At 49.0% G+C, this 18492-nt stretch overlaps 1 protein-coding gene across 1 annotated transcript in view; it reads right to left on the reverse strand.

Annotated features, from left to right (window-relative positions):
- Positions 1 to 18492, reverse strand: part of LOC143942237 (uncharacterized) — a 127584-nt gene that overhangs the window by 24975 nt on the left and 84117 nt on the right. The window contains exons 9-12 of the mRNA XM_077463486.1: positions 15131 to 15917; positions 12338 to 13157; positions 8477 to 8619; positions 6721 to 6814 (exon numbers count right to left, since the gene is read on the reverse strand). Of these exons, the coding sequence (XP_077319612.1) occupies positions 6721 to 6814; positions 8477 to 8619; positions 12338 to 13157; positions 15131 to 15917 (1844 nt within the window). The remainder of the gene's footprint in view (positions 1 to 6720; positions 6815 to 8476; positions 8620 to 12337; positions 13158 to 15130; positions 15918 to 18492) is intronic.

The raw sequence follows: 18492 nt of genomic DNA on the forward strand, positions 1-18492 counted from the left end.
ATTATTCTTTAAACAAAATGGGATGTTGGTACCTTTATGCATACAGATTCTTTGGAAATTGATCTCTAGCCACACCTTAACCACTTTCAGACCGGACCATTTTGCTGGTAAATGACCAGAGGTCTTTTTACACTTTGGCACTGCGCTGCTTTAACTGGTAATTGCGCGGTCATGCAATGTTGTACCCAAACAAAATTTGCGTCCTTTTCTTCCCACAAATAGAGCTTTCTTTTGATGGTATTTGATTGCCTCTGCGATTTTTATTTTTTGCGATATAAACGTAAAAAGACCGCAAATTTTGAAAAAAAATGATATTTTCTACTTTTTGTTATTAGAAAAATCCAATAAACTCAATTTTAGTCATACATTTAGGACAAAATGTATTCAGCCACATGTCTTTGGTAAAAAAAAAGTCAATAATTGTATATTTATTGGTTTGCGCAAAAGTTGTCACATCTACAAACTAAGGTACGTTTTCTGGAATTTACGCAGCTTTTAGTTTACGACTGCCTATCTCATTTCTTGAGGTGCTAAAATGACAGGGCAGTACAAAACCCCCCCAAATGACCCCATTTTGGAAAGTAGACCCCCTAAGGAAATTGATAAGAGGCATGTTGAGCCCATTGAATATTTTATTTTTTTGCCTCAAGCGATTGAATAATGACAAAAAAAAAATTTTTTTTTTTTTTTTACACAAAGTTGTCACTAAATGATATATTGCTCACACATGCTATGGGCGTATGTGAAATGACACCCCAAAATAAATTCTGCTGCTTCTCCTGAGTACGGGGATACCACATATGTGGGACTTTTTGGGAGCCTAGCCGCGTACAGGGCCCCGAAAACCAAGCACCGCCTTCAGGCTTTCTAAGGGCGTAAATTTTTGATTTCACGCCTCACTACCTATTACAGTTTTGAAGGCCATAAAATGCCAAGATGGCACAAAACCCCCACAAATGACCCCATTTTAGAAAGTAGACACCCCAAGCTATTTGCTGAGAGGCATGTTGAGTCCATGGAATATTTTATATTTTGCCACAAGTTGCGGGAAAATTACAAACTTTTTTTTTTTTTCACAAAGTTGTCACTAAATGATATATTGCTCACGCATGCCATGGGCATATGTGAAATGACACCCCAAAATAAATTCTGCTGCTTCTCCTGAGTACGGGGATACCACATATGTGGGACTTTTTGGGAGCCTAGCCGCGTACGGGGCCCCAAAAACCAAGCACCGCCTTCAGGCTTTCTAAGGGCGTTACAGTTTTGAAGGCCATAAAATGCCAAGATGGCACAAACCCCCCCCCCCAAATGACCCCATTTTAGAAAGTAGACACCCCTAAATTTAGGGGTACACTAGTGAGACTAGGTAATAAATGGCGGGTGCCCTGAAACTATAAAAAAATAACTAACCAACCAGCGTCACCTGTAACAGTTATATGGTGATCACTGGTGAAAGGGTTAACTAGGGGGCAATCAGGGGGCTTTATGCGGTAGTATATGGGGGTCCCTGGCGCTATAAAAAGCTGCGGCGAACCTAAATACCTACCTGCCTAACTAGCGTCACCTGTGACACTAATACAGCGATCAGAAAAACGATCGCTTATTAGGCTGGGTTCACACTGGAGCGATGCGGGAACGCCACGAATGCGCGGCGGGTTCCCGCATCGCATGCCTCCCGGCGGCAGTTCACACTGCCCTATGCGAACTGCTGGGAGTGTCAGTGAAATGTTAATGACACCCCCAGATCAGTTCGCATATCGCAGTGCGATCTGCAAACTTGGATCGCATGGTGTGAACACCCATGCGATCCGATTCTGCTGCGGACCAAAAAAAGGGTCCCGTGCGAGTTTGCGGCGGGTGCGGCGGGTGCGACACGAATTCAGCCATACTATCTGTATAGCTGAACTCGAATCGCACAGAGATCGGATGTGATTTGCACTGCAGTGCGGTGCGAATCACATCCGTTCTCATAAACCGCTGCAATGTGAACCCAGCCTTAGTGACACTGGCGACGGGGGGTGATCACGGGGTTAAACCTTTATTGGGGGGGTTAGGGGGGTACCTTAGAACTAAAGGGGGCTAACCCTAACTGCCCTAACAGTTATTAGTCACAAATGACACCTGCCGGGTGATCAGGGGGTTAAACCTTTATTAGGTAATAAATGGCGGGTGCCCTGAAACTATAAAAAAATAACTAACCAACCAGCGTCACCTGTAACAGTTATATGGTGATCACTGGTGAAAGGGTTAACTAGGGGGCAATCAGGGGGCTTTATGCGGTAGTATATGGGGGTCCCTAGCGCTATAAAAAGCTGCGGCGAACCTAAATACCTACCTGCCTAACTAGCGTCACCTGTGACACTAATACGGCGATCAGAAAAATGATCGCTTATTAGGCTGGGTTCACACTGGAGCGATGCGGAAACGCCGCGAATCCGCGGCGGGTTCCCGCATCGCATGCCTCCCGGCGGCAGTTCACACTGCCCTATGCGAACTGCTGGGAGTGTCAGTGAAATGTTACTGACACCCCCAGATCAGTTCGCATATCGCAGTGCGATCTGCAAACTCGGATCGCATGGTGTGAACACCCATGCGATCCGATTCTGCTGCGGGCCAAAAAAAGGGTCCCGTGCGAATTTGCGGCGGGTGTGGCGGGTGCGGCGGGTGCGGCGAATGGCTGAACTCGAATCGCACAGAGATCGGATGTGATTTGCACTGCAGTGCGGTGCGAATCACATTCGTTCTCATAAACCGCTGCAATGTGAACCCAGCCTTAGTGACACTGGCGACGGGGGGTGATCACGGGGTTAAACCTTTATTGGGGGGGTTAGGGGGGTACATTAGAACTAAAGGGGGCTAACCCTAACTGCCCTAACAGTTATTACAGTCACAAATGACACCAATGCAAAAAAAAAAAAAAAAAAAAAAAAAAATGACATTGGTGTCACTGTGACTGGGGGGCAGGGGTAATTGGGGGGGTGATCGGGGGGTAAAGGGGGGGTGTGAGTGTGCCTGGCATGTTCTACTGTGTGTGGGATGTGTTGGTGCAACTCACTGATCCGCTCTCCTCCGTGTCGGAACGAAAAATACCGACACGGAGGAGAGAATACATCACTTCCTCTCCTGTGTTTACATTACAGGAGAGGAAGTGATGTCACCGGGGATTTCCATTCGTCGGGAGCGATCGCGAGGGGGTGGCCATGAATGAATGGCCGTCCCCTCGTCCGGGATCGCTCCCGAACGAAAACCGACCGCCGCAGGCACCGGGCGGGGGCCCGATCGGGCCCCCGACCCGCGGGAGGCAAATCACGTACATGTACGTGCTTATGCCTGCCCGTGCCATTCTGCCGACGTACATCGGCGTGCGGCGGTCGGCAAGTGGTTAAGAGCCCATTCACACAGGGGCAACTCCTGATCCGACTTCAGGTCGCCCCTAGTCGCCTCAGGTCGGACAACATTTAAAAAGCAATGTAAGTGAATGAGAGCCGTCTTAATGCACACTACTGAAGTCGCTCCGACTTCAGAAAAGGTTCCTGTACTACTTCTATCCGACTTGTAGGCGACTGGTACCCATTGATTTCAATGGAGATCGCCTCCAAGTCGGATCTCCGTTTATACGGAGGCGACTTTGACAGAATTATCAGCTCTCAAGAGGGAACTACACGGCAAATTTCTGAAAAAAATTTGGCATGGGTTCCCCCTCCGAGAGCATACCAGGCCCTTAGGTCTGGTATGGATTCCAAGGGGAACCCCCTACGCCGAAAAAACGGCGTGGGGGTCCCCCCCAGATCCACACCAGACCCTTATCCGAGCACGCTACCCGGCCGACCAGGAAAGGGGGTGGGGACGAGCGGGTGGCCCCCCCCCTCCTGAGCCGTACCAGGCCGCGTGCCCTCAACATGGGGGGGTGCCTTGGGGGAGGGGGGTGCCTTGGGGGAGGGGGGGCGTGCGGCCCCCCCACCCCAAAGCACCTTGTCCCCATGTCGATGAGGACAAGGGCCTCTTCCCGACAACCCTGGCCGTTGGTTGTCGGGGTCTGCGGGCGGGGGGCTTATCGGAATCCGGGAGCCCCCTTTAATAAGGGGGCCCCCGGATACCGGCCCCCCACCCTATGTGAATGAGTATGGGGTACAATGTACCCCTACCCATTCACCTGTGGAAAAAAAGTACAAAAAAAAAAAAAACACAACACAGGGAAAAAATATTTTATTGCACAGCTCCGGGGGTCTTCCGTCTTCGGGGGTCTTCTCGCCGGACTCCTCCGCTATCTTCTTGTAGCTCTTTTACTAGCGGAGGAGTCCGGCTTTCTTCCTCCCCGCCGCCGGCCTCTTCTCCCGACTTCGGGGGTCTTGTCCCCCTCTTCGGTTCTTCTGCCGGGCCACCGCGCCTTCTTATAGCTCTTTTGCAGGCGGTGGCCCGGTCTTCTGTCGTCGCCGCCGCCGCCGCCTTCCGTTCTTCTTCTCCTTCTTCTCCAGGAGATGTTGACACGACGCTCTCTCCGGCCGGAATGCCAGAGCCGCCCTGCGCTGCCACTTATATAGGGACAATGGGGCGGTGTCACATGGGCTGATGTCACATGGGTTGGTCACATGGGTTGGTGTCACATGGTAAGGGGGCGGGGTCACCATGTGACATCAACCCATGTTACATCAACCCATGTGACACCGCCCCATTGTCCCTATATAAGTGGCAGCGCAGGGCGGCTCTGGCATTCCGGCCGGAGAGAGCGTTGTGTCAACATCTCCTGGAGAAGAAGAAGAACGGAAGGCGGCGGCGACGACAGAAGACCGGGCCACCGCCTGCAAAAGAGCTATAAGAAGGCGCGGTGGCCCGGCAGAAGAACCGAAGAGGGGGACAAGACCCCCGAAGTCGGGAGAAGAGGCCGGCGGCGGGGAGGAAGAAAGCCGGACTCCTCCGCTAGTAAAAGAGCTACAAGAAGATAGCGGAGGAGTCCGGCGAGAAGACCCCCGAAGACGGAAGACCCCCGGAGCTGTGCAATAAAATATTTTTTCCCTGTGTTGTGTTTTTTTTTTTTTTTACTTTTTTTCCACAGGTGAATGGGTAGGGGTACATTGTACCCCATACTCATTCACATAGGGTGGGGGGCCGGTATCCGGGGGCCCCCTTATTAAAGGGGGCTCCCGGATTCCGATAAGCCCCCCGCCCGCAGACCCCGACAACCAACGGCCAGGGTTGTCGGGAAGAGGCCCTTGTCCTCATCGACATGGGGACAAGGTGCTTTGGGGTGGGGGGGCCGCACGCCCCCCCTCCCCCAAGGCACCCCCCCATGTTGAGGGCACGCGGCCTGGTACGGCTCAGGAGGGGGGGGCCGCCCGCTCGTCCCCACCCCCTTTCCTGGCCGGCCGGGTAGCGTGCTCGGATAAGGGTCTGGTGTGGATCTGGGGGGGACCCCCACGCCGTTTTTTCGGCGTAGGGGGTTCCCCTTGGAATCCATACCAGACCTAAGGGCCTGGTATGCTCTCGGAGGGGGAACCCACGCCAAATTTTTTTCAGAAATTTGCCGTGGAGTTCCCCCTTGAGCTCATTCTCTGCTTGGCCTCGGCAAAAGTCGCCTGGCCTGGGGCGACTTGTAAGTCGTCCCAAGTCGGGCTTGAAGTCATCACAAGTCGTTTTGAAGTCGTCCCAAGTCGTGCTGTGATCTTAACTCAAGTCGTGTCCAAGTTGCCTGACTCAAGTCGCCTACAAGTCGTGTTGCCCCTGTGTGAATGGGCTCTAACCATTAAAAAAAAAAAAAAAAAAGAAGAATAAAAAAAATTGTAACTGCTTGCAATGATTCAAAGCCCATTTATATACCCTAATGAGCCCTTGATCCAATCCAATACACCACTAGCATTGCCATTATCCGAAGTATGATTGGAATTTGACCAATATGTTGTTGTTAGATTTGAACAAGCAAATTGTGGCAGGTGACGTGACAAGTGGACAATCCACAACTTGAGGCAGGTGATGTGGCAAGTGGACAATCCACAACTTGCGGCAGGTGACGTGGCAAGTGGACAATCCACAACTTGCGGCAGGTGACGTGGCAAGTGACACGCTAAATACAAGTACACTGCTGCTCTCTCAGCTGCCCCTACTCACTCTGGTCTCACAAAATGGCTGAAATAATTAAATACTGTTTTTTTGAGCTTGGGGGAGGGTCTTATGATGTTTTCTTAACAATGCGCTTCTAGACGCAAATGCTATAAAATGCAGCTAAACACAGTATGTAAACGCGGCTAAACGGGCATTTGAAACGCCGGTTTTAAGGTGTCAAAAAAAATTAGTTCAGAGGAGTTTGTCTCATTGTCCTGTGCACATGGGGCCTAAAGATCACCATACACTTTACAATCCTGGTATAATCTCCTTCATATTTACCAAAACAAAGTATTCTAAAAAAAAATATATATATATATATATATATATATATATATATATATATATATATATATATATATATATATATATATATATATATATATATATATATATATATATATATATATATATATATATATATATATGCTATCCAATTCATTTGTATCCCCTCGGGGAGCCCCCTGCTACATAAGCAGTTAGTAAATCTAATCAATTAATAGTGGTAGCTCATGAGTACACCTGAAACATGAATGCAAGAAGTTAGAGTTTCTAATATATATATATATATATATATACACACACACACACACACACACACACACACACAATGTATATAACCTGCAAATGTGTTTTCTTTCTCTTTGTAGCGAGCCTCTGGCGAAGCACTTTTGTCTTCTTTCTCTTTACTCTTGAGGTCTTTAACCTTGGCATTCTGGGAAAATAAACAAAATTATTTTATACTAAGAAGATCAAGTTCTTTTAAATTTGTAACACACACATATATATATGTGTGTATGTATGTATTTTTATTTTTTTTTATTAAAGCTGCACAATTAATTGTCAAGAATTGTTATCGCGATCTTGACTAAAGTAATTATATATATATATATATATATATATATATATATATATATATATATATATATATATATATATATATATATATATATATATATATATATATATCTGCACGATTCTCATATATATGTATATCTGTTCTGCGGTGATCCGCAGGTGCAGCGCAGAACACCTGCAGGTTACCTGCACTGAGCCATAGACTTCTGTTATTACCTGCAGGTTTGGGGAGCTTTCAGGAAGTGCACCACACCTGCAGAATATAATAGAAGTCTATTGCAAAGTACAGCTAACCTGCAGGAAAGACACAGGTGCAATTGTCTGCACCCTTTGTGTGGGTAAACCACAGTGCATCAGTGTGAAAAAAGCCTTAGGCCCCATTGACACTATCGGTCTGACCCTCCGTTCACCTCTATCGAGCCACAGATGTAAATGGATATATGGCCGTTTACACCCCACCTACCTCCGATCCAATCCATCCCCTTCTATCTGGGGGCAGATGGGATCCAAGGGTCCATAGAGTAGAGTGTGGGTTGTATCCGTGTCGGCTCTGCATATGCAGAGCGGACATGGAACTGTCATCCTTCTGCTCCACTCATTGTGGGGGTTGTTGCAATATTTTGTCACACTGTATTTGCACAGCAGTCTTTCAAATGCAATTTTATTTTATTTTTTTATTACTTTAATGAATAATAAAAAAAAAAAACCCACACTAACCAGTAAAGTTAGCCCATTTTTTTTTTTTTTTATTTGTATAATGTGAAAGATTTTTTTGCATATTTTGCATATTTGATATATACACACACACACACACACACACACACACAATGTTTTAGATATTAAATTGTATTTTTATTACAGAATTCTATTTTTTGTATACTACATCAATACTATCATTAATATTTATGTATTCTATAAAATAAGAAAATGTAAAGATATAAAATACATATAAAGTTGATATAACAAACATATTACTTAAAAGGGGGGTGTATATTATACACACACTACATATAAAATTTAACAAAATTATATTTCAATATTTCTTGTATAATATTTGACATATTGTTATATTTTATGCATTACATAACAAATGTGTATGCAATGCTATTGTATGTTTGTTACATGACATGTCATTTTACTTGTTTATCTCCTCATCACCCCCCGAGCTGAAACAAATTCTCAGCAGAACACTATTATGAGCCCTGCAGTCCCATGGAAGGTGTATAAATAAGTTCTATATGTGACAATGGGGGGATCTTCCAGGCTGTACATTGTAATTGTAGAGGACAATGCCGAGGGGTGATAATAAGAGCTCAGACCCCCCACCCCAGGGAGAGCAGAGAAATCATCCCGAGAACCAGATTCCAGACTCTGGCAGGACTACATGTACACACAGGAGAGACGTGCACATTACAATAGAAGGGGAGGTGAGAGCCGCAGACTCGCTGACACCGCTCTACACGGACTACAAACATGTCTACACTGACAGTGAATGAACAGAGCGCTCCTCTCACCATACCTGAGAGCCGCTAGAAAACGTCGAATCTGCTTCCTGGGATCTGATGGTAGAGCTCCGCACAGACAGCTCTCCCAGTCCAGTGTATACCGGAAGTGACGTACAGGGAAGGCTCGGTGTAAACCTCTTCTCAGCCAATCACATCCCTGGATGGAGAACTAGGCCATTCCAGGGTTGGAGAATGACCCCGGGGTGGGGCAGTTTCCATGGCAACTGTTCTCTCCTTCCTGATAACACTGCTCAGTACACGGAGAGCTGTGTGGGCGGGGTGAGGATTATTGATTTTCTTCATGGAATGGAGGCTGAACTGAGCAACCCAGAAAACCCGATCGCTTCCACACACCCTTGCAAGTGCTGGTTCCACCCCCACCACATGCGCAACCCCCGCCATGTTTCCCACGGTCCACGTGCCCATTGGGGAATCCAAATCCGGTATGGCAGATGCCTCCAGGTAGAGGGGAGGGAGATCAACGACATTCCATTCACTGATCTCCCCTTCCCACTACTGACCGGGAAGAACTTCACTTCTGGGTCCTGGGGTCACTTTCCCCACTCAGTATAGCTGGATAAGAAAAAGCTAATGTAGTGCTCTCTGTGCTTTATTTGAGGGCAGGTGAGACATCAGGAGTCTTTTAAAACCCTGATGTCTCATTAAAGAAAACTTGTCAACAAAAAATCATCACAGGGAAAGTTTAGTGAAGAAAAAAAAAAGTCCAAAAAATGAAAAATTACATCCAATTACTTAACTCACCCTCCCCCCCCCCCCCAAAAAAAAAAAATAATAATACATACATGTACAAATAAGGGAGCCTACACACAAAAGCATTGATTGCAACATGTTACCAGGGCCGTCTTTTTTTTGCAAATTTGCTTTTATTCAAAGGGCAGAGAAACATGGAGCATAACAAGTAAGCATTACAATGAACTTATAACACTTGGCATAAAACATTGCATCGATTGGTATGGAATACATCCTGCCCCTGAAGCTCCCGAACCAGTAGGGTGGAGAAAAAGGGCCACCCAGAGCATTATCAGTGACCATGCAATTCACTCTCCTCTGCTTTACCGCCAGTAGCATCTTCCTGTTCGATGTCACCTCTTCTGTTCCGCAGAGGGCAGAGTCCGAAGTAGCCAAAAACATGCCAGAAGCATCAACCTGCCCCATAAATCTCGCCCTGAGTTTCCAATTTTTTAAACCAAAAGGGAAAAAGGTATCGAGGGCGCGGAGGACACTACGACGTTCTCTCCAGGCCCCAATCCTTCAAAGAGAGAGTGAAAAAAAAAAACCCAAAAAGAACTAAAGAATAAGTCAAGAGTATATATAAGAGTAGGACGGAAAGGGATGGAGGGGGGGGGGGGGAGGGTAGGAGAATGGGAAAGGAGAAGAGGGGATGATAGCACCAGGGGCAGTGGAGGGGGGGGTAGGGATGAGGTGGGGACCACGGAGGCAACACAACCCCCCAAATCCAGCCCCCATCTCCAAGCACCCAGTCCAACAGCGTCAGCTCAACAACACCTACAGAGAGTCAGATCCGGGACACATCCTCCTCCAATAGGGCCCTGCCTTCCCTTGAGAATATAAACATGTTCCAGCCCGTCCATGTTTTAGTGAATTGCTCGTTCCGGCCCCTATTTGTAAGGATCAAGTCCTCCATTTTTTTGATGTCCTCGACTTTTTTAAGCCACATTCCAGTTGTCGGTGGTTGCGTGTGCTTCCATTTTAGAGGAATACACGCTTTGGCGGCATCCAAAAGATGGCGGGTCAATGATGTCATATACCGCTTTCGGGAAACATTCGTGGCATGGAGCAGAAAAAAGGCAGGATCATCTGGAACGGGATTGTCAGTAAATTTCTATATTGTTGCCCGAACCGTCCTCCAGAACTGCTCCAACAGAGGGCAGCTCCAGAAGATGTGGAGAATTGTCCCTTCTTCCCTCTGACACCTCCAGCATCTATCTGACGATGTCGGGAAGAACCGATGCAGTTGCGCCGGAGTGTTATACCATCTAGTTAAAATTTTGAAATTGGTCTCCTGTGTTCTTGAGCAGATGGAAGACTTATGCGTAAAATAGAGGATATTTTGCTTCTGACGGGTTGTAAATCTGCACCGCGCGTCCCCCTCCCAGGCCCTGAGGCATTTCAAATCATATTCAATCGGCGACGTGACCAATATATGATATGTGGCAGACAGGGCATGGGGCATGGTACCCTCCCCCGAGCAGTAGGCCTCATAGGGGGTTAAGTTTAGGGCGAAGTCACCAGGGGGAGGTAAAGACTGCAAAAAATGGAGCAGCTGTGACGCTCTCAAGAAATCCAATTTGTACTGCCCCCGCGGGTCTACAAGGGCAGCCGCAGAGGGCCATTTACCCCCCGTAATGAAATGAGACGCCTGAAAAATCCCTGACCGTTTAAGGGAGCGATATGGTGGATCTATAAGACCGGGGGTAAACTCTGGTGTTCCTATTATCGGACGGAGCGGGGAGGCTTGCGACACTAGCTTGGCGCTCAGAAAAAGAGACGCGCACACCCGCGAGGTAACTCCTATAATGGGATGCCCCCTCACACTGCCTGGTAGGCTGTTGTGGCACCACGGGGCTCTGTGCAGTGCTACTACGCATTGAGCCTGTTCCAACTGGATCCACTGTTTCGTGTTGTGGTGTCTATTCCAATCTATCAGTCTCGTCAGGTGGGTAGCCTGATAATATTTATGGAGATCTGGAATCGCTAACCCTCCCTGTGGTTTCGGTCTGGTCAGCTGGGCGTAGTTAATTCTGGGTCTTTTGTGAGCCCAAATAAAGTCTGATAATTAGGCCCTAGTCTGTAGGAAATAGTGAGAGGGGATATGGATCGGTAAAGCCTGTAAGAGAAAGAAATTTGGGAAGGATGCACATTTTAACGATGTTGCATCTACCCAGCCAAGAATGTAAACCCTTGTGCCATTTGGTGAGCATGTTGCGTATTGTTGATAGCAGTGGAGGGAAATTTAGTGCATAGGTTTGCGACACCTTTGGTGGGATATACGTTCCCAGGTATTTCAGGGCCGTTTGGGTCCATTTAAATTTAAAGTTCCGACGGAGCGTGGAGACTAGGTGCGGGGTGAGGCCCACGCCCATCGCCTCTGATTTATGGAAATTGATTTTCATATTGGAGACGAGGCCGTAGTCCCTGAATTCCTGCAGTAGGTGGGGGAGGGAGGCCCCCCGGGTCGGTCAATGTAAACAACAGGTCATCTGCATATGCAGCAATTTTGTATTGTGTGTCTCCCACTAAAAGTCCCGTAATGTTTGGATGGGCTCTTACCTTGCACAGGAAGGGTTCCAGCGATAAGGCAAAGAGGAGAGGAGATAACGGCACCCCTGACGAGTTCCGTTGCGTATCTCAAAGGGTTCGGACAGAATCCCATTGACCCGAACCTGGGCCGACGGATTGGAGTATATAGATCCAATCCAAGACATTAGCCTGTCTCCAAATCCCACATGTCGCAGGACAGAAGTCATAAAACCCCAGTCCACCCTATCAAAGGCCTTCTCCGCATCCATGCCCAGGAAAACACAAGGGGCCCTGTTTTTATTGCCCATATGTATAAGGTTAAGGACTTTAACGGTATTATCTCGTGCCTCCCTGGTGGGTACAAAACCCACCTGCTCTAGGTGAATCATGGATGGGAGAAGGCCCTGGATCCTGGAAGCCAGCAATTTCGTGAATATCTTAAGATTTGCGTTAAGTAGCGAAATCGGCCTGTAACTACCACATTGTGAGGGATCCTTCCCCTCCTTCGGGAGTACTGTGATATGGGCTAGCAGGGACTCCCTCGGGAATGCCTGAGTAGATCCCAAAGAGTTAAAAAATGTAAGCATAAATACCCCCAGAGACGGCAGCAGCATTTTGTAATATTGGGCCGTGAAGCCATCCGGTCCCGGCGCTTTCCCAACCTTTGTCGCCCCCACCGCCGCCTGCAATTCCTGCATGGAGATAGGTTCTTCTAGGGACATGCACACCTCCTCTGACAGCTTGGGCATATCAGCTGCAGACAGATAATTCTCTATGTGGGCATGTGAGAGGGTGGGAGTTTGTAGATTATACAGAGATCCATAGAATTTCTGAAATTCTCCTGCAATCTCCCGGGGGAGGGTAACTTTCTGGTTATGTGGAGTCATGACCTGAGGAACATAACTCGCAATCGCCTGTTCCCGCAACTTTTGGGCCAAGATCTTGCCGCACTTATTGCTGGCCTCGTATGAGATCCGTTTACACTTCTGCAGCGACGCTTTGGCTCTGAATTGCATCAAGTCCGTAATCTGAACCCTGAGAAGTTTGAGGTCTGCTTCGCTGGCCGGTGATTGAGCGTGTTTATGCCTGGCTTCCGCCCGGTGGAGGTCCTGTAATAGGGCTGTCAACCGCGCGTTACGCCTCCTCTTAATGCGTGCCCCATGTTTTATCAACACCCCCCGTATAACCGCCTTGTGTGCCTCCCATACTATTCCAGGGCTGATGTCGGGAGTATCATTGAGAGCAAAAAACTGCTCCAGTCCCCTGACCACCTCCTGAAGTACCTCCGCATCTTGAAGCAGGCTCTCATTTAACCTCCATGTCCCGACCTTGGCTGTGCGGCCATCAGTCAGGGAGTAGGAGATCAAAATGGGGGCATGGTCAGACCACGTGGTTGGTTCAATGGAGGAACCCCTAAGGGCATGTAATTGGTCGTGGGGTATAAAAAAGTAATCAATCCTGGAATAATGGCTATGGGGTGCCGAGTAAAACGTATAGTCTCTTTCTGATGGGTGAAGTAACCTCCACGCATCTATCAACTTTGCTCTGTGTATGGAACGCGCAATACTATGTCTGACGGTAGGGGTGATTGAGGAGTGTCCCGAGGATGTGTCCTCCGTGGGGATCAACGGGATGTTGAAATCCCCTCCTAGGACCAGCTGACCGGAGACAAACGTCTGAAGAGTATGCAGTGTCCTGGAGATGAAGTGATCCTGACCGGAATTCGGTGCATATATATTCGCTATCGTAATTTCTATGCCCCCAATGGTGCCCTTGAGAAACAGGAATCTGCCCTCTGGGTCCATTTTTACCTCCAAGCATTTCCAGGGAACGTGGTGAGCTATTAAAATGGAAACCCCCGTAGATTTAGCGGTCCCATTAGTGGAGTGGTAAACGGTCGGGTAAAGATTGTTCCTTAAGAGGGGCAGGTTTCCTTCCTTAAAATGGGTCTCTTGGACCAAAGCCAAATCCACCCTAAGCCGGTGTAAGTCTTGCAAGAGCATACGCCGTTTTTCCGGAACATTCAATCCACGGGCATTAAGGGAGAGAATAGTCAGTGTCTCCATGGTCCCCAGGGAAAAAGCAGCGGGGAGGAGAGGGTTGTTGGGGGTGGGATAGGCAAAAGGGTAGAAGTAGAGATAAAAAGGAGTAAGGAAGAGAAGAAGCGGAGGGAGAGATTTAAGAAAAGAGGGAGAAGAGAAGCTATAATTTGCTTATTCTCAGAGGGAGAACAGTGCCAAACTAAATTTGCAGCACAATGGCGCTAATGCGCTCACCAGTTATACTACTGGCGACCGAGCGCAGACCTACGTGGGGAGTGAGAAAGGAATGACCAGTGGGACGGCCACCAACCCTCCCCCCCACCCAGACTATAACAAATCATAATCAAATGAAAATAAAGACAGCTATAACATAAACAGTGTATCATATATAGCAACTACAGAGTCGTAACATACAAGCAATCTGAATGTACCCCTCAACAGGGTGTTTAAACCATGGAACTGATATTCTAAAAGACCCAACCTTACCCCGGCCCCTGAGGGGGCCCTCCCGTACCATGAAAAGGGGTCTGGCAACCCACCCCCCAGCCCCCTCCCCGAACCCACCTCCGACCACCCCGTGATAGAGGCCACCTCCCATGCCATCTGAAAAAAGGACCCAGCCCCAATCCTCCGGAACCTGCCCCAACAAACGTGCAGAAAATGAACCTACCCCTGTCCCGCATCTCATGCATCCTATCCCACTCCCCGGATCCGCCACCGGCGTAGAAGCCACTCCCTCTCATGTGAGATATGAGATGTGAGTTCCGGGGAGCAGAAACCCAGCCAGAACCCCAGCCAAAAAAAGAGCATAGAAACGTGCAAAGGTGCCCAAGATATACAGGGGGGAGCAATTCATTCATGTAGCTTAGGCAAGTGTCACTGGGCAACCCTCCCGCTATCTCCACTGTCCGCAGCGTCAACCTGGACGGGAGTATCTCAGAAGTTCCAGCAGACTGGTGAGGGGTTGTCCGGGAAGGTGGTATGTAGAGGCAGGATCCGTGAAGAGCAAACTGCAAGGGAAGGACATCCACACCACTGTAGTAACCCACGGGGCAGAGGGGAGGCATAGAACCCCAAGGAAAAATATGCAAAATAATAAAGTGCTGGGCTATTATACACTAGAGAAGGGGGGGGGGGGCAGAAGGAACGGGGCCCACCAACCAAAGTACCTGCATGTCCGACTCTAGGTCCTGAACAACCCCGGTAAAATACAGTTAAGACTCACGTGACCCCTCTCCCGACCGTGTCCGCGAACGCCGCCTTGCTCAGAATGGGCGCTGGGGAGGGCGGCCCGGACGCGATGCAGAGCCTTGGCGGGTCAGTCTGTGGGGAATGGTGTCCAACCAGTTAGGCACAGGGATGGGGTCAACCCCCAAGAAGAGAAAAAATGCTGGAAGATCTTCAGGGGTGCGTAAAGTGAAGAATCCATTTTCCCTTCTGAACGTGACCGCCAGCGGGTAACCCCAGCGATACGTGCATCCCCGTCGTCTGGATAGCTCCAAAGCCAGTCGCAGCAGTGCTCTCCTCTGCAGTGTAGCCCTGGAGAGGTCTGGAAGCACCTTGACAACCGCTCCATCAAAATTCACTTCCCCATGTTCCCAGGCCCTCCGGAGGATCATCTCTTTCTGGGAGTACCTGTGTACTCTACAAAGTACATCCCTGGGTCTCTCTGGATCCGTTGGTTTGGGGCCCAGGGTGCGGTGCACCCTATCCAGTTCCACCATCGGCGCCGGGGTGACGGCAAGGATTTTATGAAAGATGGCCACCACCGTTGCCTCCAGGTCTTCCGATCCTGTGGCTTCTGGTATGCCTCGCAGCCGCAAGTTATTGCGTCGGCTGCAGTCTTCCAAGTCCTCGGTGTGCAGGCATAGGTCCGTTATGGCGGCTTGTTGTACTGTCCCTGTTCGTTCCAGCTCCAACACCCGCTGCGTGAGTGATTGAAGGGACGTTGCTCCCGAGTCCACCCTGACCGACAAAGCCTGAATGTCCCCCCGCACTTCTTGAATGTCGCGGGCATGGGCTTCCTCCACCCGCGCAATGAGGAGTTCTATGTCGGCTTTAGAAGGAAGGGCCTCAAAGTCTGCCCTGGTAGGTAGGGCCTGTAAAATCCTCCGCAGATCATCGGGCAGGACTGGGATATTTTGCGGAGAACCGGCCATACCAGACACCTGAGAACTTGCTGCTTCCGAGGGGGGATCCGTGGCCGGTAAGGAGACAGGAGAGTTAGATTCGTCAGGCAGGGATCTCTCAGCGGAGTTAGACGCACGTGGCGACCTAGCAATGGCGCCGGTCGGGGTACCCGCCGGGTCCTGCAAATAGCGGTGGATGGACCGTTGCAGAGCTCTCGAGCCGGTGCTTCCAGTAGACGGTCGGGTCCTGTGGCGTTTGGTGGGGCACATACCGCCCTAATCGTCCTAAATAGCTGTCTTCTGTCGCTGGGTGAGATAGAAGGGTCCGGAGCTCTTGCAGCACACGTCCTCACACGGCCATTGCTAAGCCACGCCCCCACCAGGGCCGTCTTTAACACAGGGTAAACAGGGCACTTGCCCCGGTCCCAATCTTTGTTGGAAGGCCCAAAGCATTGAACCTGAGCTACCCGCAAATTAGGGCCCCGGTGATGCTTTGCAGAGTGCACAGAGGACACGGTGGCTGCCAGCAGAGAGGGGGCGGGGGACCGGGAGCTCTACTGACGCTCTGACCCTGCCCCATGCAGCCTGTATGCTCAGAACAGAGCAAAGCGGCTGTAGGGAGAGCAGTGATCGGAGTGTCAGTGGAGCTTCAGGCCCCACCCCCTCTATACTGGCTGGGGAATACAGAAGTCCGTGGGTGGGGCCGGGAGCTCCACTGATGCTCTAACCCGCCTCCAGCCTGTATGCTCAGGGTGGGGCAGTTGTAGTGAGAGCAGAGAGTGGAAGCCCCACCCCCGGACCTCTGAATGTATTCAGTGAGCTCGGCTGGCCAGGTACATCCTTATACCCATAAAATGCCTCACTGCTGAAACCCTGAGCTGTGTTATTCAGCTGTAAAGCTGTGCATTGCTGAAAGTAATCTGACCATCTCCTGTAGCAAGTTCGCAGTCTCTTATTGTCATCTGTGGCACGTCCGCAGTCTCTGACTGTCACCTGTGGCACGTACGCAGTCTCTGACTGTCACCCGTGGCACGTCCGCAGTCTCTGACTGTCACCCGTGGCACGTCCGCAGTCTCTGACTGTCACCCGTGGCACGTCCGCAGTCTCTGACTGTCACCCGTGGCACGTCCGCAGTCTCTGACTGTCACCCGTGGCACGTCCGCAGTCTCTGACTGTCACCCGTGGCACGTCCGCAGTCTCTGACTGTCACCCGTGGCACGTCCGCAGTCTCTGACTGTCACCCTTGGCACGTCCGCAGTCTCTGACTGTCAGCTGTAGCACGTCCGCAGTCTCTGATTGTCAGCTGTAGCATGTCCGCAGTCTCTGGTCATCTCCTGATATGTATTTACAGGCTCTGATGCTCTCCTGCAGTACATTTGCAGTCTCTGATCATCTTCTGTAGTATTTGCATTAATATGCCACTTTACTTGCTCAATTATTTGGGATTGCTCCACTTCTCAGTGAGTTTTAATAATGTGCATTAACCTGTAGCAACCAATCAGTGAACAATATTGATCTGCTGTAATCCCTAGCAACCAATCAGTGAGTGGTAATGATGTACGGTAGCCCCTGGCAACCAATCAGTGAGTGGTAATGATGTGCTGCAACCCCTAGCACCCAATCAGTGAGCGCTAATAATGTGAAGTAACCTCTAGCACCCAAGCGGCAAGCAGAAATTATGTTGTAACCTTTAGCAACCAGCCCGTGAGCGGTAAGGATAGGCTGTAACCTAAGGCGGCAACTAATTGCAATTGCTGCGTGATCTGCTGCAGTAAACTGATTCTGAGTCCACCTGCTATTTTTTGTATGTCTCAGAATGGGGGAGTTGGGGCAAGAAAATGTTTGCCAAGGGCCCAATCAATATTAAAGAGGGCCCTGCATGTTACATATTGGCGCTTACACCACAGTGAGAGCAATAACTCATGGCCCAATATTCATGGTTATTGCTAAACGGATAACCTGTAGGGGCTTTTGAAGCACCACCTACGGAAATAAAGGTTATGAAGTTTGTCACCGTTTCACAGACGCACACAATTTTAAGTGTCGACAATCATGTTGAGTATCTATTCACCCAGTACAGCCTCTTTTATATTGTACCAAAAACTGGGTAATTTATTGCATTTGTGTGATTTTAAAATGAACTTTAGTGTATTCTGTATTGAAATATTGTGTTACATAAACCATTGCTCTATTTTTGTGTAACATAAAGAAAATGGGAACTACCACTATTTTAATCTCTAGTGTGTCTTTTTTCAGAAAATATATACTATTTGGGGGTTTCAATTAATCTTCAGGCTTAAAATTTTTTTTTTTTAAACGTGTGCAAAAAAAACCCCAGTGTCTCCATAAGGCTGGGTTCACACCTATGCAAATTGGATGCAGATTTTCCACATCCAATTCACATAGCAGGAGAATGTGACTGGCTCTCTATGGAGCCGGTTCACATATCTCCGCAGCAGGTCTGGTGCATTTTGCAGGAAAAACGTTTTGCCTTTTTGGTCTGTTTCAGGTCCGAATTCAGCCCAAAATTTGGGCTGAAAGCATTGAACCAGCACGCACTGGACCCCTGCTGTGCGG

This window comes from Lithobates pipiens, unplaced genomic scaffold (assembly GCF_037356315.1).
Source record: "Lithobates pipiens isolate NorthernLeopardFrog02 unplaced genomic scaffold, aLitPip1_a1.2 Scaffold_30, whole genome shotgun sequence".
Taxonomy (NCBI): Eukaryota; Metazoa; Chordata; class Amphibia; order Anura; family Ranidae; genus Lithobates; species Lithobates pipiens.